Source organism: Liolophura sinensis, chromosome 6 (assembly GCF_032854445.1).
Source record: "Liolophura sinensis isolate JHLJ2023 chromosome 6, CUHK_Ljap_v2, whole genome shotgun sequence".
Lineage (NCBI taxonomy): Eukaryota > Metazoa > Mollusca > Polyplacophora > Chitonida > Chitonidae > Liolophura > Liolophura sinensis.
The window spans coordinates 43,389,512-43,412,032 of NC_088300.1; the positions used below are offsets into that span (position 1 = coordinate 43,389,512).

Sequence of the window (22,521 nt, forward strand, 5' to 3'; positions counted from 1 at the left end):
TCAGACACCTTTGACTAGTGAGGTCATGTGGTCAGCGGATCAAATCTAAATCCTGTTTGATTTGTATCTGGTAAAAGCGGCTGGATCCCTTCAGAAACCTTTGTGCCACCTGACAAGTGAAAAATTCCTAAAAACGTCATCAAAAGATATGTATGTAGGCTTGAGGTTTTACGTCGTACATAACAACTTTTTAATCATATGAGGACGGGGAGTCATTAACTGTGTGTGTACATGTATCTACTTATGGAAGGGCGAGTCTAAACCGCCAGAGTGCTGCCACCACTGAACTATCATGCCGTAGACATCAGACATGACACCTCACCCAGTGACACTGGGCCAACCAGTGATGTTTCCTTGCTCTAATCTGTCAGTGCTGAACACCAAGTCAGTCAGCAACAAGTATCATTTTTAAAGTCCTTGGTATAACCCAACCAGGTAAACAATAATTTTATCATCGTACAGCAACTTGCTTCGAACCTGTACGCTTAGTGAAGTAATTATTCTGGTAAAGTGGGTCAAATTTGCCATCATAACCTCCTAGAGCCATTAAGTTTGCAAATTACCTGTGCAGTTTTTCCCATCATGATGTAGAGTGAAGCCTTTAGGACAGGAGCACACAGGTCCTGTAGGAGTATCGTCACACTTCCGCTGACAGCCGCCATTGTCTACTCCACAGGAGCCTTCAATCAGTCATATCACACGCAATATATTAACATATACATAGTTTTATACCAAGTCGTTGAAAACACGTACCGAAAGGTATATAATATAGCACAATTTCCATACGATTTATTAAGAAAATTTGAACTTTTCACTGAATAGTTCTATAATCTGTTTTGCATACGCCAATATGTGTCGCACAAACTGGCTTTCGGGTTCTTGTTAACCTGGCACAAAAACTTCTTTCTTCTTTGGCTCTTTGTTTCTAAATTGGTCAAACATTGTCAATTCCTTAGCACCTGGTTGAGTCTGAACAAATGCGTTTCGATTGTTTCCAAATTCACATCCTTTCTCAATGTCTCTTAAGCTCTTACGACTTTGATTTACCGATATCATAATCTCCTAGTCATATGGCTGAAGGCATTCATCTACTTCTCAGATCTGATAAAGTTTCTATGGTCGGTCATGGAAAGAGAATTGGTGTTCCACAGTAAATACAGCTTATTGTGTCCTTAACTTTTTTCCTTGTGCTTACAAGGTCTGGTTTCTCTGGATTTTACAGCAAGGGTTTTTTGGTGAGCCTTAAATTCCAGGTTGCGAAACAATGCCACAAGACTTAGGGTATTTTTATGATTAACAGAACTATTCTCTCCATATGAAACAAGTCAACAAATTCTGTAACCCCATGACGTTTTGCTATTTCCCAAGACCTCTTTGTACAAACTTCGGTTTTGCAGAAATTTTTTTTCTCGGGCTTGTCTTAAAGCCATTTCATCTGCGCCTCAGAGATCGCACAGAATTGCCTACACATGTCACAGCATTTCCTTCCACCTTAAGCTTTTTGCTTTTTGTCTCATAAACCCCGTAACGTTATGTTTTTCCTAGATTCTCAAACACCCTTTCTTATTAACCCATGACTGCACTTTAATAAAGGCTTGCCAACCAGTGTAACAGTGGTTTTTGTTCGCTTACTATTAATTTTTCAAGTGTCAAAAGTATCCAAAATAATGTATTTCACTGCAGTGTAGGCGTATAACCGCGTTTTCTGTCCCACTCATCTATTTAGATCATGCAGGCTTGAACTCTGATAACCTTTGTGAAACCCTTTCACTTTCGCCCACTTGTGTGCGTGGGACGCGGTCCTTATGAATCAGAGATCTGCTTATTCTCTGTTAGCAGGCTCCAGAATAAAATCTGACAACATCATCCCTTTCAAAGTAAAGAACTGTGGCATATTCTAGAAGGGTAGCAATGGATGCAGTGTCTGGTTCTTTTCACGTGGTTCTCAAACGAATGACAAAGCTTTACTGCAAAGTTGTGAGGTTAGACTGTTGTCTGTCCATCACAAGAGACAAAAACAGCCCTGTGCGCCTGGGCAACACCCACCAGTAAACATGCCCATCATTTCCTACCTTCAAAGGGAAGGCCACAGTGAAGGTTTCAGTAACACCGACAACGACTTGAATGATTGGAAACAGAAATTCGCTTGCAACTTCCAAGCGTTGTGTATCAGCAAGTTAAATAATTTTGGCGGATGTTTTCATATTTCCACCACTCACACTTTTACTATTTATTAGTACTTTTACTATGTCGAAAAGTACAATGTTTGACAACAGAAAAAATAAAATTACATGCACATTTATGCGGTTTGGAAAAGGGCTTCGCACTCATTGAAATATCACCAGCCTAACTCCAAGATTGACACTGGTAGAGGATGTGCTTATATTTTGTATAAATAAACCGGTAAACATCATTTCTTATATCAGTCAGCGTGTAAAAACTTACATAAATATACCTAAATATCCTATTAATAGCCGCTGCGCAATCTTAACTATACTCTGCTTCTAACTTCATCAACAGGTCCCATGGGGGTCGAACTAACATGGGACCATAAATGTCAGCCAAAATTAAAACAAACGCCCAGTGCTACTGACGGCCATGAGTTACCCTTGAAACGACTAAATGCAGGGGAAGTAGGCTGGAGGGGGGGGGGGGCGCCCCCCAGCGAGGCAAAAATGTTCCGCTCAAGTCGACGAAAAAAATATTTTCGCCATATATTTCTTACCTACCTCTTAACATTCATTCTTGTCAAATCCGCCCTCACCCCCCCCCCACCCCGAAGATCCACTACGCCCCTGAAAAGGCAATATGCGGTAATCACCCGCGCACTATTTCCCACAGTACAATGCCTGAACATCTGGTGGTCAAACTCTAACTTACCTATACAAGTTTTGTTGCCGTTAAGCCCTATATATTCTGGCGCACAGCTGCAGACAGGACCATTCACTGAATCAGTGCAGTGATGCTGACAACCTCCGTTCCCAAAACTACACGTGGCTGGTAAATAAAAGTAAACACAAAGTACAATATTCCATTTGCAAAACAGATTCTAAACTGAATCTGTCAGTGTTGAGCCGGTATCTAGTCTGATTAATAATTATGCCTTGCCGCATTTTTCGATTCTTCTTCGATTTGTAAAATTATCAATGATCGATTCCTCTAGTGATCATTATCACAGTCTAGTTATTTCGCTGGTTTCACTCATATATATAATCAACAGTATTATTATCTGTTTCTACATGTAGCCTACTATCGAGTACTGAACAATAATTCACCATTGGTACACTAACTATTCGATTTCCCTGCACCATTCGGACGTTATATAACAATAATAAGTAACAGTATAACGTTTGTCTACTTACGAATACAGTCTCGCTTGTCCACGTGTAATCTGTATCCTGTTCTACAAGAACAACTGCCGTCCCCACTACAATAATGGGCACAACCAAAAAGATTTTGGCACCAAGATCCTGCTGAAGGAAACAACTTTGAGTTATTACAGTTCAAGTCTGACTTTATTGAAGGTAAATTAATGTAGATGCAATGCAGGTCCATACAAGTTGTGAAGTGTGTAGAATTTGCAATGTTTCTAAGGCATCAGGTAATGATTTATTTATATATTTATTTGATTGGTGTTTTACGCCGTACGCAAGAATATTTCATTTATACGACGGCGGCCAGCATTATGGTGGGAGAAACCCACGACAATCCGCAGGTTTCTGCCATCAGGTAATGAGTGAGAGCACATGCCCTTTACATGATGAACGGGCGAACCCTCCATCGAGGATATGAATCCACTGTTGATGGCAATGGCACCCACTTTAGCATCATACCTGTGTTCATGCCAAGAGGGTAATGTTTACCAATCAGTTGCTACTATGGGTTAAGAATGCATTGTCATTACAACAATGAAAAAGGGGGTTATAATTTCCTTGAACACAGACAGCAAGACTTTAATATCGCTACAACTGGCAATGTATCACATTACTAAGTGGGAATGTTTGCACCCCTTTTCATAATAAGGCATTAGATGCCATTAAATTTATCTACATACAATTCCAGCAATGGGAATACAGATAAAAGATGAACGGTAGCCATTTAGAATATAAATACAGACATGTACAGAGAGATAACGTCGATTTGTGACGTAGAAACATTGCGGAAGTTTCTGTTTCTGTAGTGTGAAAATTCACCTGGACGTTGATTTGTTTTTTTGTCAACATATATAGTCACAAATGTATTAAAACATTGTGACAGAAGATACCCATCTTATACCATGTGACAACGTGATTTTAAGACGGGCATTTACAACCATGCGTCAGTTGTGGTTAACAATGGGCAAACGGAGGTAGAATGTGACCAGTCACAATGGTATAATGATGTGTGTTACAGTGATAATGTCTATGTAAGTACTACACAGGCAGCTGTCTGAAACCTGTCCGTGTGATACCGTGATAATAAAGTAGACATGTACTAACACAGACAGTTGTGCCAAATCTCTCCCAGTGATATCGTGATGGTGAAGTAGACATGTACTTACACAGACAGTTGTCTGATATCTGCCCGTTTGGACAATGACACTGATAACTGCCTACTGTATTCACACACTGGCCACCCCTACACGCCCCTCTGTTCAGCCTGCACTCATCTATGTCTGTACTCAAAAAACAATAACAGTAAATTATTATGATGTCTTTTTATCCACTTTAAACGCAATAGTAGATAAAAGAAAGTATCCAGAAGAGAGAAAGTATCCAGAAGAAATTATCACAAGGAATTACAAAACAGTAAATAAGTGACAGCTATATGCTTATCCGCTTTTTACACTTAATATAAACACAAACTCATGTTGGGCTATTTATGTTTATTGAATATGCCTACCACATTACAATGTAAACATCTCACATGTATTCTATAAAAAACACATCTCTTGAGTGACTAAACATGATTTTAATAAATTAAAACTAGAACACGTTTCTAAAGTGTAAAAGAAATGTTTAAAAACAAAATGATCCCATTGACTAGTATTTATCTTATTCAGTATGATTCATGAACGACTTTTTTGACTGAAACTGAGAGAAAATAATTACCGGTACACTACACTTGTGTTTATTCCCCAGCATGTGCAGTGTGTATTTTCTTGTTAAGCAAAACATAATATTTCAAATTCCTAAAAAAGATATGTATAATGCATGCTGAGTTTGGTGACCTGTACTGGTGTTAGAGGACGGTAATAATGAGGATTTTTCCCCCAGGGCTTTGTGAGACCTATATTGTTGCTTACCTAGACAGTTGTGCCCATCTGATGTGAGTTTGAATCCTGGCAAACAGCTACAGCTGTAGCGTCCAGGTGTGTTGTGACAGGAATGTACACAACCTCCATTGTTTCTGGCGCACTCATTTGTGTCTGTTAGATGAAAACAACGTACTACACTGATGACAGCTATCAACATATCTCACACTAATTTAAACAGCTTGTGTGGAAAAACATACTATAATATACACCTCTGAATTTATGCAATGCTGTTTTCACAAACGATACACCACCTGGACTTATATTTCGTTTTATATTATGTCTTGTAATAATAGATTATATACACGGTACAGCACAAACAGGTGCCTTATTCTTACCCACGCAGATTTTGCCCGATCCGTCGAACCCCGGCTTACAGCGACAGATATACGACCGGCGGGTGTTCACGCAGATTGCATCTTTATGACAGTTGTGCGTTCCTTTTTCACATTCATTACCGCCTGCAAGAGAAAAGGAAAATGTATGGCAGTTTAGCATGTTTGCTGAAACACTGAATGGAAGAATACTCACAAAAGAAGCATACACTGGTAAAACCATACACTAGGCCTAAATGGTGCAGATGAAAGCTGTATTAGTTATGATACTAGACGTATCACAATTTGGCAATATGCTACAGTCAGACCTATTCGGTTATGAAGTATTTTGGACACAGTCTGCAATGGCGCACGTATCAGACGGTCACGAAATATGCGAGTGGGCTTACAATATTTTGGTCAGTATTAAATTTTGGTTGACTCTAATATAGTTATCCCGTAACATTTCATGACGGAAATTTCACTGATATGGTTTAGATGTAAATAAGTAGGGCAATTAATGATTAAAAATAATTCCAGATCATAATGCTTACTGCAGATATTCACCACTTTAACCGGAAATAAATTTTACATCGACGACCATAACCCATTATCTTTAAGCAAAACAGCATTATTATATTAAGTTAGTATGTTGTTCAATTAAACAGGCACGTTGCTCCAATCCTAAGGCAATTATCTGACCTGAAAGAAATATTTTCGTGATATGTTCACCATATTTCCCAGATGTTTTGATCAGTAAAAAAGATGATTCTTTAGTGGGCTTGTATTACCAGATGCAGTCTTACGATAAAGCTATTTATATGCAACATTTCCTTCAATACATATGGATGACATCTTGCCAGAACCATACAGTTTACAGACACAGATAAAGCCACGTTGATTGTTGTTGTTAAAAGTACGGTAGTGTTGAAACCAATAAATCAGACAATCAGAATTCACTTACGCTACCAGATTGTCCACAGGTAACGTGATATAGAATTGTGCCCTAAGAGCTGACCAATTCACATATTCAAATATTAGATTGGAACTCAAAAGTATGTCCCAATTCTTTATTGATAGATATCTGTCAATGATTAACATCAGCAGATAATGAGCAGCTATTTAAAATTTCTGAGGGCAAAGGATTTCCCAGACATCACATCGCAGGTAAATTATTTTTTACAAATAATACCACATCCAAAAACACATATGTACAGAATGAAGCTTGCACAACACCACAAATCTGTCAATTTTTGAATCATTAAGCTTAATCCCCACTGTTGAAGTGCAACCTTTCCCACGTCAGAGAGCACTTCACTACCACTGCTATTGGGGGTTGAGGGATCAAGCCAGGTTCGTATAAATGTACATTTTACACGAAAGGTCACTGGAAAATAAAAAAATGAGCTGTCTGAATCGAGATTTATACGGAACTGGTATGTGAAGTGTGTAGATGTGCAGATCTAGCACAACAGTCGTTTCGGTGTGGTTGTAAGTGGCTAACCTGACGTGTATCTCACTTGAAGTGACAACCTAATTTTCTCACTCGCCATTAGCCCAGCGGCGAAAAACGATCTAAATAACAGATGCTTCAAGTATTTTAAAGTCCTCGCTACTTTTCTATTTGAAATGTTTTAAGCAGCAAAGATATTTTCGAAGGAGGATCTGTTTTGACATTTCCGTTGGTTCCTCTGCACCCAATTACCCGGTATCGCCAGCGTCGTAACACTCGTCTGCCGCGATTGGTCTGTGGCTGGGCTATGTATCCACGCTGACTACACACGCCGCGTTCCACAGTGCTGAGAGTTAGTCCCCTTAAGCAGACAGCTTATGTAACATATGGTTACTTAGTCAGCTGCAGCTTATCCACATTTTCTCTAGTTTATCGCTCTGTAATTTTTCACAAAGGCGTAGAGGGCTTGTGGCTTTTGATGTTATAACGATTGTCATCTCTTGCCTGCCTTTGCTCGCACCAGTCAAATAGTTGCAATCTGTCATCCAGTCCGAACAAGAAACCAGTCTTTTTATCCCGTTACATATGCGTTTTTAATGATCCGCCACGAGTGTATTAAGTGAAAACTAATGTCTTAAGCTACCCTCCCAAGCAAACAAACCAAGATAAATTAATTACAGAAATGTTTAACTTGACAGGAATAAAACAGGACTGATTCTGAAGTAAGAATGAAAGCACGCTTTGCACACCCACAAAGGACGTCGATATTAAAACCATATGGAAACAGGAGATACAGTATAAGTAATCGCCAACGCCTTGAGTTAAAGTTGTCGAAATACTCAATACAGGAATTGAATTAAATGGTTACTGATAGTTTTCATAATACATGCATGTGTTGCCAGTTTCGCCATGTTGGTGAACCACAGCTACTATACACCGCATCAGAAAGTCAACGGTTCCTTACTTAATCCCACAAAACCCCATTTGAAGTCCTACGGTAAAGCTGAAACTGCCACTTTAAACCCAGAGCATTATGTAAAAGGAGCCGTACTCTATACAACGGTAATTAAACGCCCCACATCAGAATATCTTTGGAGTAAGAGGAGAAATTAGGCTTCTCGGTCTGCTAGATTGTCGTTTTGTCTGCGGCCATGTACTATACAACAGGAGTTGACACAAGGCTCGACAGGAGCGAGAGGTGAGCGACAAGCAAATACCAGTTGAAATATGAACTATTTTGACGAGAGGGTTTCCGTTGAATGGCAGGCGTGTCGGGTGTGCGTCTGTGGGATATGAGGCTCCACTATTTCTCCTCACGACCCAGACTTCCATAGCCCGAATAGGGCAATACACCCACAAAATCATCCTGAGCCCTATGGTAATAATAATATGATAACGTTACTTCTAGCTAAGGGCAGCGGGGATCCCTGACTTCTTTCAGCAGATATATGGTTCTCCCGCAAAGCCTGGTGTCTAACAGGCACTCTAGTAGTAGGGACCTGTTCATAGATATAGAGAAATATACTGATTGCTGAGAGACATAAGAGTTAAATTCTTAAAATTATATAACGGAGACCAAAACAAACATGACAACACTACAGTATAAATTCACGATTTGTAGCAACATTTAATTAGTATAACCGTGGAGTCCTCGCAAACAAAAGGCTTTGGCAGTTACCGGGTAATTTTACTTACGTGACGTGAAATTACTTATATTCCTTACCAGCGTATGTGCCGCTCACTACGCTCGCTTAACATCACTGCCACCACCAGACAAACTTTGGAGATCATGAGATGCACGTGTGCCTATAGGCTTTCCCTCACCACTTGTGTACTCGCGCGGAGCTATTTAATCATTATTCATCAATAAAATTGTTTCAGATTTTGGTTAGGATCATATTGTAGGCTTACATACTTTAGATAAAGAGAAGGCATGTCTATAAAGTATTATTAGAAACAAAGGTTGAGACGGATTGTTGTGATTTCTGACATAACTTCCTGTCTCATCACTGTGACCCCAGTGACCTCAACGTTGTTCAAGATTTCTGTTACCAGTGATGGCAGTGATGTAAAGCGAACGTACAGAGCGACGCATGCCGTGTAACTTACTGCTCATGGCGTGGCCTTGAATCGAGCAGCTAAGTAAAGAAAAATTGCTGGAATTACTCTGAAGTAAATCAGTCTTGATTGACGTGAAGTGGTCCTGAATGACGAAACATCAGACAAAACTGAGAAACGTCTTCTGCTTCACACGATTCTCCAAAACGTGCAAAGTAATCAGTGTTAAACTGCAAATCGGTTATAATATAGAAAAGCCTTTCATTCCAGATTTTATGAGTTTTCTCATTTAAACCTTCCCTTAGAACATAAATTTTTTGAAAGTGAAGGAGCTCTGTAAAATACAACAGCAAGAAAGGGAGCTTCAAGGCGCTTAATTTCGAATGGCTTTCTCCCATTTTGGTTTATTGAGATACCTGGACAGCTATCCAGGATGTAAACAAAATTATTTATGAGCTATTAAAATCACTGAATATATTATATTTACCTAATTCTTGTTAAATTTCAGTGCTACGGGCGTTTAATTCGCTACTATGTAAGCATTTACATGAACAGTTAGAATAAAACCCTGTAAAGTGACTTGACAAGAGGCAAGATTTCACCTGTTATATTTAACCATGTGTCAACTATTACAGTCGTCGCTGCTCTAATTCTTCTTTCCGTATATATTTTATTTTGTATAATATCAGCGATATTTTCATGCAGACGATCTCTATCGAGTTTATTGACATCATATAGAGCAAACCCTGTACAGCGAAGACAGAGTGATAGCTGGCAAATGGTAACATGTGGCCTCTTGAAATACAGCCTCTTGCCAACTTACCTCAGGCAGGGTTTTATTGTAACTGTTCATGTAAGTGCATAAATACTAACAATTTACACGGCCCTTAGTAACCCTTCAATCCGTGTCTCCGCCCACATAGCTATTGTTTATGTCCATGTACCATCTACTTAGCACATGTCTTTTCATGTGGCGTCTTAACAGTTATACATCTCGTTCTCTGAGCTGGTATGATATCACTATGTAGTGGCTGGTTTGCAAGATAGCAATACATACACAACCTAACCTTGCTTTTATCTAACATGTTTGAGTCTTGACAAGTTAATTTCTCATCCGCTTCAAGGAAGTGATTCACATTTATCTATTTCCTATGCGAATCATGGCAAGGTTGGGAGTTTTGTCTGATAAGAGGAAGAAATATTTCATTTTATTTATCTGAATGGCGTTAAGCCTGTCATGGTACCTCAATCGTACAACCACTTTTACAATGACGTCAGTACGCTCAGAGAATATTTTGTCGCCACATCCTATGGGATAAAACATAATAAACTAAGACAAAACGCTAAACAAAACTGAACATTATAGAAACAAACTCATCTCTCACTGTTTCGCTCACGTCCAATTAATTAGATAAACAGAAATGCATAGCTTGCTTTGACGCCAGCTATTACAGATCACGAGGCCCCGAGATCCCTAATCTTCAGAGGCTACTCTTCAGGGTAAACAAACACAGCACCCTACTCTGAATTACTAAAACCCAACACATAAAGATCTCAGCTAGCCAAAGTGAAAATGGGAGCCAGATGTCAAATACTGGTAGTCTATATAGTGGTGTATGAAGAAAAAAATGTCATATTTCAACAGTTCAGTTTCGCAACGTTTTGATTACATCAGTACTGCGCGATGTCATTCGTGATAAGTTGTACTTAAATTATCGTGTAAGCAAATAGCAACGCTTTCAGGAACTTAAGTCTGAAGACTGACTTAGACCAGAATAAGTGAATGGATGAACTTACTGCTCTGCATAAAAGGGTAAGCGTAAAGCAGATAATGTGGCCATTTGATTTTGATATAGCGTCGTGATTAACTAGGAATACGTTTGTTTGATTTATTTATCTCTCTGTTTGGTGTTTTTGCCTTACTAATATTTCACGAATGTGACGCTTTTCAGGTTCTGGGATGTCTTAACCCTTGGTGAGAACGAAGGTGGTAAATGGGTCGTGATGGTGATATGAGTGGATCCCGATGTCATCGATGATCCGATGTCATCGATGTTGGATTGTGATGTGTTGTGATTGACAATCACAACACATCACAATCCAACATCGATGACATCGGGATCGACAATGGTGTCGTTATTCAGTTATTGATTAGTTGTGACGCTGCCCCGCCCCACAACTGGAATGTGGCGGTTGTGGTATATGTAACTGGGTTGTGATGAGATGTGGATTGTTGTCATATACGTAACTGGAGAGGTGTGATGGTCGTCATATACGTAACTGGTTGTGAGAAGGTGTGATGGTTGTCACATACGTAACTGGGCTGTAAGAAGGTGTGATGGTTGTCATATACGAAACTGGGCTGTGAAGAGGTGTGATGGTTGTGATATTTGTAACTGGGTTGTGAGGAGGTGTGATGGTTGTCATTATACGTAACTGGGTTTTGAGGAGGTGTGATGGTTGTGATATTTGTAACTGGGTTGCGAGGAGGTGTGATGGTTGTCATATACGTAACTGGGTTGTGAGGAGGTGTGATGGTTGTCATATTTGTAACTGGGTTGTGAAGAGGTGTGATGGTTGTGTTATTTGTAACTGGGTTGTTGAGAAGGTGTGATGGTTGTTTTATACGTAACTGTGTTGTGAGGAGGTGTGATGGTTGTGATATTTGTAACTGGGTTGCGAGGAGGTGTAATGGTTGTCATATACGTAACTGGGTTGTGAGGATGTGTGATGGTTGTGATATTTGTAACTGGGATGTGAAGAGGTGTGATGGTTGTGATATTTGTAACTGGGTTGTGAAGAGGTGTGATGGTTGTCATATTTCTAACTGGGTTGTGAAGAGGTGTGATGGTTGTGATATTTGTAACTGGATGTGAAGAGGTGTGATGGTTGTGATATTTGTAACTGGGTTGTGAAGAGGTGTGATGGTTGTCATATTTCTAACTGGGTTGTGAAGAGGTGTGATGGTTGTCATATTTGTAACTGGGTTGTGATTAGGTGTGATGGTTGTGATATTTGTAACTGGGTTGTGAAGAGGTGTGATGGCTGTGATATTTGTAACTGGGTTGTGAGGATGTGTGATGGTTGTGATATTTGTAACTGGGATGTGAAGAGGTGTGATGGTTGTGATATTTGTAACTGGGTGCGAGGAGGTGTGATGGTTGTCATATACGTAGATTAGGTGTAATGGTTGTGATATTTGTAACTGGGTTGTGAAGAGGTGTGATGGCTGTGATATTTGTAACTGGGTTGTGAAGATTGATTGATTGATTGCTTGAGGTTTAACGTCGTACTCAACAATTTTTCAGTCATATGACGACGAAGGAATCATTAGGGTGCATGTACGTGTAATGTGCCTCCTTGTTGCAGGACGGATTTCCACCGCTCTTTTATTTAGTGCTGCTTCACTGAGACGACTTACCGAAGGCAAGTAAGCCGCCCCGCCCGAGCCATTATACTGATACGGGTCAACCAGTCGTTGCACTATCCCCTTCATGCTGAACGTCAAAGTCTTAGGTGTGACTCGATCAAGGATTGATCCTGGATCTACCGGTCCCGAAGCGGACGCTCTACCAACTGTGCTATCCGGGCCGGTGGGTTGTGAAGAGCAGTTATGGTTGTCATATACGTAACTGGGCTGTAAGAAGGTGTGATGGTTGTCATATACGCAACTGGGCTGTGAAGAGGTGTGATGGTTGTGATATTTGTAACTGGGTTGTGAGGAGGTGTGATGGTTGTCATATACGTAACTGTGTTGTGAGGAGGTGTGATGGTTGTCATATACGTAACTGGGTTGTGAGGAGGTGTGATGGTTGTCATATACGTAACTGGGTTGTGAGGAGGTGTGATGGTTGTGATATTTGTAACTGTGTTGTGAGGAGGTGTGATGGTTGTGATATTTGTAACTGGGTTGTGAAGAGGTGTGATGGTTGTGATATTTGTAACTGGGTTGCGAGGAGGTGTGATGGTTGTCATATACGTAACTGGGTTGTGAGGAGGTGTGATGGTTGTCATATACGTAACTGGGTTGTGATGGTGTCATGATCTGATGGTTGTGATGTATGTATTTGAGTTGTGACGATGATATTATGGTTGTGATATAAGTAACTGAGTTGTGATGCTGCTGTGATGTATGTATGATGTAATAATTCTTGTGATTGAGTAGTAAAAGAAGTGTGACGTTATCACCCTTGCGATTAGATAGTGTGGGGAGTGTGATGGTGTCGTTCATGTGACAGGGTCATTACCAATAGTGTTATGCTGTGTTTCATGTGATGGGAGTAGTGATATGAGTATGATGGCGCCGTGATGGAAGTGTAATGTTCTCGTTCGTATGATAGGATGGTGATAGAACTGTGGTGGTGTGTTTCTTGATATGAGATCATTGTAGACGCGTGATTGTGTCGCCTTTGTGATAAGTTTGTGATAAAAGTGTGATGGTGTTATTGTGACAGGTGTTGTTGTCGTTCCTGTGATTTGATTTCAAAGTCTTGTCAAGTTGTGTGATCGTGTCATTCACGTGACGGGACAGTGGGAAAAAATGTGGTGTTGTCGTTGTTGTGATGAGGTCGTGATAGTAGTGTGATGATTCCGTTCCTGTGATGTGATAGTGACAGAAGTGCCATGGTAATGTTCGTGCCATAGGATCGTGACAGAAGAGTGATGGTGTATGAGCGATTTTACACAGAGCTGAATCGTAAACGATAAGTTAAAAGTAACAGACTTGTCATGGAGTAGCAAACACGACACAAACCAAATAATTGGTTACTGCTTAACAATCGTGAAGGAATCGCTGGGAAAACTCCACTATCCTCTCTAGTTGGAAATACTCCGCATTCCAAATCACAGATTAAAAATACCAGTCTCACGGCAAAGTGACAGGGACATCCGTAAAAGCTGCACCACAAGGCCTGTCTGTCAGTCTGTCCAAGTCGGCTAGTAACTGGGAAGGAATCTTGGGGCCGGCGGCTGACAGCAACCGGTGACTATTGTACACAAACCCAAATTAAACACCACTTTATTTACACATTGACGCTAATCCGGGGTTTCCTACTGTATATCTCAACAAAAGCTATCCTCAAATTACCAGCTTCCACAATACAGAATTGACAAAAATCGTACATATACAATGTTTTTTTTTAAGGGGATCAGCGTTCAAAAATAGCAAAAATGTAGACCCATAGTTCTTTGTAACAGTCTTTTTCTGAGAAGACTTAGTCAAGTAAAGAAATATGTGAAATCGGAAGCCACCACCGTCAGAGTGAAGTGATCTGTCAGGCTTGGCTAGAGCTGTCACCGGACAGGCAGCAGGCTGGGGTCAGACTCACATTACACGGGAATGCTCTCTTTCCTCTTCCTGGCGAGGAATTGTACGCTGTGCTTCTTCTGACAGCTAACATATTGGAAAAGACCGCCCTAATTCTTTAAAAAAACATTACCCAGAGAAAGTGTAGGTTTTAGGCGGTGGTTAGCACTTGATATGCATCTGTCTATAAAACTGCCATATACCGATGTCTCACAACCCACATATCCCCCCCCCCCCCAAAAAAAAAAAAAAAAAAAAACATAATGGACTTCGGCTTTATATGTCGGCTATGTGTACATTCAAGCTGCACCTCCTATTTTAATGAAATTTTTCCAGGATGAAGCTGACAGGAAAAAACTATTGGTGAAGATAGATTAGCGTTCTGGAGGCCTGTATTACAACTTCATGATACCATATAGTACGTATGATGTACGTATGCCACTTTAGCAAATGGCTAACATGTTTGCCTTTTCAGCCAGACTGGAGGCATACGACGCAAAAGATTCCTAGCATTCTTTAAAACTGGCCTTGCATGTTTTTATAGGTCCACATTACTAATATAAGATCTATTGCAACTTTTTACTGTAAGATTAATTAGAATTATGTTTTGTAGCGATGTAGCGTCTTCAATCTAACTTCGGGCTAGTGTCGTAGAAACACATAACTGCTTTGATATATTCCTTTGTCTTTTTTAATTAGTGTTCACACAGTTCGAAAAGATACTTCGCATACACGAATGTGGCTAAGGTTTTGGATGAAAGAAACGACAGATTGAATGCCCCCGCCACCTTTGGGTAAACAGTAACAATGAAGGTGTACGACGAGGATGCTTAAGTTTGTGATTCACTTCCCTGAGGGCAAGAAAAGTGATACGTAAACAACATAACGTGGTGAAAACTGGCTTGCCAGAAGAAAATACTTTTTCTGCGCACGGACAGCCATTCAGAGTTCACTGACGTCATGTGTACATGCGTGTTGGGAACAATCTATCTCTTCCGCTACCAGACCGGACCCGATGGCTCAGTTGATAGAGCGTCCGCTACCGTTGGGTCACACCTAAGACCTTAAAAGAGGAAGTTGTAGCTTCCTAGCTAGGCGTTCAACATTAAGGGGATAGTACAACGACTGGTTGACCCATATCGGTATAATGGCTTGGGTGGGGCGACTTACTTGCCTTCGGTAAGTCGTGTCAGTAAAACAGCACTAGACAAAAGAGCGGTGGAAATCCGTCCGGCAGCAAGGAGGCACATTACATGCACTTTAAGAACTCCTTCATCGTCATATGACTGAAAAATTGCCAAGTACGACGTTAAAAGTCGGAGATCACGTGATCGTCCTAGCGTAGATGAAAATAAAATGGCAAAATTCTGCCTCACGGAATTACAGAATAGCGTTAAAACGGCGTTACAACACCGCGATCACATACTGTGCTATAACGCCGTAATTACAGTGTTACAACGCCCCACTACGGCTGATCCTGACTTACATGACGTTGTTTCAATGGTTCACCGATAGGTCATAAATCAACTCCAACGTCATTTCAGCAACTTTTGGTAACAAGCAATCTTCACTCGATCTTTGTTGTATGGGTCAAACGCAAAAAGCTATGTTGTCAAGACCGAGGTCAAGGTCAATTTAAATTCCCTAGATTGCGCGTTCCTCACCTACTAAACTCCGACAGTTTACATACAACTTCATAAATAGTCGTTGTATGCTTATTTATTTGCTTGGTGATTTACGCCGTAGTCAAGAATATTTCATTTATATGACTGCGATCAGCATTATGATTTTATGCTTATTAGAAGAAAAAAAGGTCCGGTAGATGTGGGAGGAGGGTTGATGTCTGGGAAGGGTTGATTTGATGGAGTTGAAACTACTCTATGAAATGTTTAAATGACTCACCTAAAATTTGCCCTGTATTCAATAATCTTTTGCTATCTACCTGAAAATTTCAATATATCTTAGAAAAAATAAATCAATATGTTTCTGTCTTTGTTTAATCTGGTCAATTCAATATTTGTGTGATGGGCAAAAAGGGTTACAGTGTTTTGACGGAAATCATCCACCGTAAAACAGTGATTTAACTGCGAGTGCAAAAAAGACCGCACACTGCTGGATGTGTGCATTACAAAAAGATTAAAAGTTTCTAGTCTTACAGTTTCATGAATACCTAGCTACAGCCATATTTCTGTTGGGCATCCTGCGTCTATTCACGAAGCGCGCCCATTGCCCTGGTAATTAACTCCATTATTCCTCCAAACTTCTTAGCGAAGATCCACATTCTTTCTCGACTGCCGGTGACTATTTTTTCACAGAGAGGCGGAAGTTCATGGCGGTTTGTGCCGTCATATTTTAGGCCTCACTGTCAACCCGATACGATTCGCCATTCATCGCGCACGGTATTTGATGTAAACCAAAGCCGGCTTCGCCAGCAGGTGGGGCACGGCAGAATATTGGAGGAATTCGCTATCCTGTCGGCTGCTGATACGGTCAACCTTAAGTAGCATTAGCCAATAATAACACAAGTACTATGTTTCGCTATCCCGCTGCCACGGCAAGGAGCGGCAATTAGCTCGGTGGGAAGACACTCAGAAAAACAGCAACAGCTTGCTTGTCAAGATGTATTCCGCTTCTCTACGTACCTCAATTTATAGCCTAAACTGTTTCGGCTGACTTTGTAGATTGTTACTGCTTAACAGCATTAACTATAAAGAGAAGCATGTGAGATACTTAGTTCGACACTACAAGACATATCATCTGTTTTAAACTAACATTTTAACACCCTACAGGCAACATATATGATAAAAACACAGAGAGCAATGTGAAGGGCAACTACAACATTATATCAAATAATGCGATCAAATACGAACACCATAGTCACAGTAATATAGCATTCATCTAAACTACTTCATTTTACACTCTGCCCAAGGCGGATATGTCTGATAAAGATAATCTAAAAATCAATTATAAAATTAATACCTTCGTCTGTGGTAGATAAATAATTATCTTCACAGGTCATCAATGGCAGTGAGTTGGATTAGCATGTTTCTGCTTATCCGTGATGCAAACTGCACAATACATGGGCTAATTAACATTAACATATGTAATGGTAATTGCGTTTAAAGAGTGAACAAAGACAGGAAATCGTCTTCCATGCCAAAGATACAGTCTTCTGCTTCATTAAATTTAGTTCAGTAACAGAGTGTAATAAAGAGGAATATATACAGCCCTAAACACGTTAATCTACAGTCTAGTCTCTATTCATTTTTATGACATCCGCGTTATTCCTGTAGTCTTGTACTTTCCAACCCCTCTTTGTCATTATTACATAATAAATATCATTTGCAAGCTAAACATAGACACTGTGCACCAACAAGAACAAACAGTTGCCATTCCTCTTTACCGAAAGGGCAAAACCCCAATCAGTTTGGCCACATGAACCTAGTTAGCTCAAAGCTTTACTGAGATGTTGCTGCGCGGAAAGTGTTTTGTTGTGTCTACAGACTGGTGGCTGATGCGTGTTTGGACGTTGTTTGTTTGTCTAGTCTGAGCCCTGTCTAATATTCACCGTCCAGAAAAGACTAGAGCATCGGCATTTTGCGCCGAGCAAATTGCCAAAAGCCTTGATTGTTGACATAGATATCTGATAATAGCATTGTTCACACCGAGGTGTTTAATGGGTCTCTCAATTACCACAACTGTCTAAACACAACACTACTTGTCGAACAAGGCTCTAGAGTAAGCATTATGCTGAGTGTGTTTGACAAGACCTAAGTACGATATATTGGAGGATTACCTCAACATAAGCAATTCTGCGCAAGTACCCAATGCTCTATCAAAGCAAGAAATCCATTCTGCGATGAAGGGTATGCTTTCTGCACAGGATCGGTCGTCCTAGAAAACGTCAACCGTTTTCCTGTGGGCCTACGCTGCCAAATTAGACAATCGTAACTGAATTGGCCACCCGCCAGAACTCTGCCTCACTGATACCCAGAGTGTTTTCACTCCGTCCTTCATCCGTTGAAAAATGTTATTATCTCATGTGAAGGCGTGGAATCTTAATATGACCATAAACTTGCGTCAATCAACGGAGTCCCGGTGCTCAACATGTCCCGGCATGTCTGATTAGCCGTACACACCCAATCGCGAACATAATCTAATTTAATTATACAAAATTAACATCAACACTATGACTAAATTCCAAGTATTTCCTCATCCTAAAGTTGTTAGAAAGGCCGTGGTCCAACTTACACCCCTTTGGCCAAAGAACTGCTAAAGGCGGTTGGAATTGGCAAGACTAACTCGTAGACAGAACATGCTTAAATAGAGAACTGCTGACGGAGAATATACTTGCAGATCTTTCACGAAACTCAGCCAGGTTCAGTCAGGCAGCGTCTGCAGGAATTAATGTGAAGATAATAACCAAACCAACAGGTATAGCCACCAATCCGTTACACACATAACCAAACATCGCTCAAACAATCCTATGCCTTAATAGCAATAACTACACTTTATGCTAACATGAACAGTAGTGTACTTTCAATAAAACTCTTCGTGAAAAAGTATATGATTTGCTCCAGGATAAACAGGACTTAAGCGTCCCGAATAATAATGAACGCTTGTGGACTGGTTTTATCTAAAGTACATGAATATGTGGCAATTGAGTACAGTTGGTCCTTTGGATAATTTTGTGTCTCCACATATATTCTCAATGCTTTTTCCATCTTGAAGTCATATTTCAAAGTCTCGTTATCCATACTGTATATACACAGTGGTCGTTCGCCACGATATGGCTTTCGTTGCGTTAATCATTAAACCTATTCGGGATCTTTATTGTTTGCGTCATCGGTCTCATGCCATATTTTCTGGTGTCCAAGTTCACACTGCGCTTGCTGGCATATTTTTAGTAAGTTCCTCATACAGTCTTGTCATATGTTTTACAGCTTACAAACCCGAGGCAATAATTTGCATCAATTCGGGTTTTATATGTTATTGTTGTGATAACCTGATATAGTAGCCCATAAGATTAAACTAAGAAATCCAGATAAAAAAAAATAAGAAATCCAGAAACAGAAAAGACAAATATTCCTCACGTTAACTTGACAGGATTGTGTTGTGAGAAAATGGGATCACACAGGTGGTATTCACAGACCCTACACAAAACATCCATACTTTTCAAGTATTGCATTAATCTGACGTAAACCCTAAAGAGGGGTTATGAAAAACTTACAGAGAAGTGTGACGACAATGTGAAAGTTGGCAAATGGTCACACGTATATCACTGGTGAAATCCAGCCTTTTGTCAGTGCCCTGGCACTCTGACTTAAGCGGAAGTAAGTAAAAATAAAAAGGATCAATGATGTTTGTTGCAATTTGTTAGACGTTATACTAAAATGCTGTGTTGTTGTCACAAATAAATCTCACAAAACAATGCATAGGGTCCAGACCTCAAGGATTTCAGAAAGGCAACGACAGTGTGCTAGTTGACAACTGACCAAAAGTATCACTATGGTAACCCAACCTCTTCTTAATTTACCACTTACAAGGCATGCAATTCGCTTTATCAAGACCATAATGTATTACTGAAAGAGGTTTTTTCGGTATTGGGCAAAGAACATTTCGCCTTATACATGGGCACCAGCAACACAAATGGACAATATTTTATACAGCCAGACTGAATATTAGTTTCAGTAATAGTTGTTGGGGGTGATTTTTGAACAGACAATTCTGTAAACGCCAAAGTGAAGTGAAATTTTAAAAAGTACATAATCGTAAAAGAGTATACTGCGAGAGAGGCGGTTGAAATAGAAGTGTGTCTGCTGTTTAATTGTGACATTATGCATGAGCAGATCACGTGACCCGCGGCCTGACATGACATATTTTTGCCCTGTTGAAAATCCAGGATATAACCTTTTCCCAGACACACATAATTTTCAACGCTTCAGATAAAATGGCAATTAATTGCTATGACGTTTTTTTTTTCACTTCCAAGCTGTTTAACGTAATGAGGATTGTCTATATTTAGTTTAATCTTATTACACTGAACAATGGATAATTAATTTAGAACGTCCAAAATGCGCATATTTAGTGGACAAAAAAAAAAAAGCCCATAGCAATTAATTGAAATTTTAATTGGAAAATCCTAGTATCCAATAAAGACAACAGTGCTTTTTATATTTTGTGTAAGATGATAGGATAGCATTCTGGAGACAATGAAAAGGCAATATACAACACCACATATACATAGACACTGACGCTGTTCTCCATTCTTTGATGAAAACAACATGTTCAAAATTGTGACTAAAGTTTTAAAATGTAGAAAATCAAGAAAGACTTACTCATTTTCTTTAAATCTATAACTTTTCTTCAGCATACAATTCCTACTTTTATACCCATATATCCACACACGCAAACTTCTCTCTGAAAGTATAAATACCGTCAAATCCTGTCTTAGTCGTACTGCGCTGATCTTTGGTGATAATGTATATGTGTCTACCACGCCAGGTCCACTTGAACTGGGTAAATACTGGTTAACTAAAAGTGGGATTACCATCACAGGTCTATCGCTGCTCACAAACACAATGCCTTAAGAAAGGAAGGCTGGGAAGCGGAGGGGTAAAGCATGTTGTGATAATCTCTGTTGACAGGAGACGGGCTTGTCGTGATTCTAACACTGACAGACTGCCATGGAAAAGGCAAGTTGATTGTTTGATGTGAGCGACTAGAGTATGTCTGGTCAAACATAGTCTTACACGTGTGTCAGTTTGTCTACCCCAGTCTGGGACATATCGTCTGTGAGGATAGCGGAAAGTGTCTGGTGATACCGTGATAGAGTGTCTAGTACAACAGCTCTGTGTATAGTACAGCGCATCGTACTGCAGCGAATCACTGTCTGGTACACCACTGATACATTGCCTACGTTTCCACATAATAGTGGACAGTTTTACAAACTTTCTACTGGCCTCTATGGTGCAACAAAGTGCAGAAAATAGTGCAGAAATATTACACTGTCCACTACACTGATATGTCATAGTTACATGCAAGGGCACTAGTTCAATTTTAGTATTCTCAAATTAAGTAATACAAAGAATTTACTTAACTGACTGGCTATATACAACCAAGACAAATACACTATTGCGGGCACCAGAGCCATTGAGAAGGTTTCATGAACGAGCACAGTGCCAAGCCAGCTGGCATCTAAAGGTGGACGGCAAAGTGACTAGCTAAGGGTGTTATTCACCGGGCCAGTAAGTTACTGCAGATATCGTGTTGAGGATGTTGTGTAGCGATAGGCTGCGGACTGAAGCGTCCAGCAGCAGTCGTCCGGGTACCGCGGGTTAACCTACCTGAACGCCGACGGGGCTTTCTTCGTGTGTACATTGCCGACACACTCAACAAGAGTCCGAGTAGGCACAGACACTGACTAAGACGCACAAACCTCATCTTGAGAAGAATAACTTCATGCCCAGCTGTTAATGGCGTGTCTCCTCAATTATAGCACATTCGATTAAAGCGGCTTCCCTTGTCACCAAATACATACTGTAGAAGTACATAAGAAAAGGCTGAGCGTATATTCGTGTCCAAGAAACTCATAATCGTCTATATGGCGAGCGGGTGATACGTATGGAATTTGACAGGCGTGCTACAATAGGACGGATTCAGATGTTACCACCTGTTGTCGGCAGTGCATTCGGCTGCCCTGAAATAGTCGCCGATCATACTGCCATTGTACGGCGCCGCCGACAAGCATGAAGAGTGTCAGTGGCACAGCGCCTATAGTGCTATCAGCTGGGCCATACAGGTGCTGATGAAGAGACGTTACCCAGTAATTGCGATTCTCATCTTGCCAGCCTTGCTGCCGCTCATCGCATCCTGAGCACACATGCTCTGTGTCAAAGTGATCATATCGCCAGCCTTTTTCTCGCCGGAATATCTACACAAGCGGTGATATCCATGTCAGTAGAGCTCGCCAATTCATCAATAGAAAGGTTATTCTAGTGGAGAGCAGGCTTAAAATGTATTCTCTTTGCCAGCTTGCCAATTCCGCATCGCTGGCTCACAGACTGGCCATGAGTAGCAGCCCGTGCATCGCCATCAA

At 40.4% G+C, this 22,521-nt stretch overlaps 1 protein-coding gene across 2 annotated transcripts in view; it reads right to left on the minus strand.

Annotated features, from left to right (window-relative positions):
- Nucleotides 1-22,521, minus strand: part of LOC135466148 (signal peptide, CUB and EGF-like domain-containing protein 1) — a 53,243-nt gene that overhangs the window by 12,416 nt on the left and 18,306 nt on the right. The window contains exons 1-7 of one of the 2 annotated variants that reach the window (XM_064743519.1): nt 21,770-22,415; nt 5,632-5,754; nt 5,285-5,407; nt 4,541-4,654; nt 3,363-3,473; nt 2,881-2,997; nt 564-680 (exon numbers count right to left, since the gene is read on the minus strand). In XM_064743519.1, the coding sequence (XP_064599589.1) occupies nt 564-680; nt 2,881-2,997; nt 3,363-3,473; nt 4,541-4,654; nt 5,285-5,407; nt 5,632-5,754; nt 21,770-21,866 (802 nt within the window). In that variant the 5' untranslated portion in view covers nt 21,867-22,415. Of the gene's footprint in view, nt 1-563; nt 681-2,880; nt 2,998-3,362; nt 3,474-4,540; nt 4,655-5,284; nt 5,408-5,631; nt 5,755-21,769; nt 22,416-22,521 lie in introns of those variants that run through there. The other variant, XM_064743518.1, reaches the window with a different exon arrangement.